The 1,055-nt window shown below is 21.8% G+C and overlaps 1 protein-coding gene across 1 annotated transcript; it reads right to left on the reverse strand. All coding sequences in view use genetic code 6, as the record gives it.

Moving 5' to 3' along the window:
- Window positions 1-47: 47 nt before the first annotated feature.
- TTHERM_02510180 (kinase domain protein) lies at window positions 48-820 on the reverse strand (the record flags this gene model as incomplete). The annotated part of the gene is made up of 5 exons (XM_001028326.4): window positions 48-68; window positions 154-432; window positions 487-543; window positions 596-651; window positions 709-820. The coding sequence occupies 5 exons, from the start codon at window positions 818-820 to the stop codon at window positions 48-50; spliced, it is 525 nt and encodes a 174-aa protein (XP_001028326.4).
- Between the last annotated feature and the right edge of the window lie 235 nt (window positions 821-1,055).

Raw genomic sequence — 1,055 nt, forward strand, 5'->3', positions numbered from 1 at the left:
TGATAATAATTATTTGCTCTTTAAATATTTATTTATTTATTTTAAGATCAAATATTTTACTAAATTTACTTTTATTATCAAAAACAAAATCTAAAATTAAATTAAATGCTTAATTAGATTTGCTAAATAAAAATTGATCAATGCATTTATTACTTCTAAAATCATAGAAGTTAGTGTGAATTTCAATGGTTATCCATGAAGCTTAATAAGCTCAGAAAGTAGGTCTCCAGAAGTTGTCCTTTCCAAATAATTTGGTTTTAAGCAAATCTAAGCTATTTTATAAATATTAGAATTTCTATCAATCTAATAATTTGAAGCTATTGATTTTCCTTAGTAAATCTCTCCTTTTGTAAAATAGTCAATCCAATTTTCATTTAAAACTTTTAGATTATCTAGCTCAAGTAAAACTAATCCTAATGAAAAGAGGTCCGACTTTTAAACATTAAAATTAAATTAAAAATTTAAAGATTAGTTTTATTTAAAAACCTGAATTCTAGACTATCCTTTTTCTACCTCAGGAGCAAAGTAAGCATCAGTTCTTTTCTATAGATTAAAATAATGTAAGACTATTTTTAAATAATATTTTGATTTTTACCTTTGATATGTAGTGACTTTTAGATTTCGTTACTGCAGATGCAAATCCTAAATCACCTTGATTTTCAAAAATTTTTTAAATTGATAAATTTTGTAAAAATTCAAATTTTTTACAGAGTTTGATGGTAAATCCATAAGTTTGAGAAGGACAAACTAGGAAATTGTGAGGTTTGATGTCTCTGTGCATGATATTTTTAACATGAAGATTATTCAATCCTTCTAACATTTGAATAGCTATTATTTCTTTTATTTCTTTAGAGGGTAGCTATGTACTTTTTAAAAAATCGAAGAGCTGTTTAAGATTTTCTATTAATAAATAAAAATATTATTATTATTTAACAAATAAAAGAAAAATATTCAAATTCTTTGCTCTATTTGAAATTAAAAACTTAATTAAAGTTCAAAAACCTTTATAAATTAAAATTAATTATCAAAAATATTAGATTTAAGTATATAATTAA

Source organism: Tetrahymena thermophila, assembly GCF_000189635.1.
Source record: "Tetrahymena thermophila SB210 genomic scaffold scf_8254860, whole genome shotgun sequence".
In the NCBI taxonomy this organism is placed as follows: Eukaryota; Ciliophora; class Oligohymenophorea; order Hymenostomatida; family Tetrahymenidae; genus Tetrahymena; species Tetrahymena thermophila.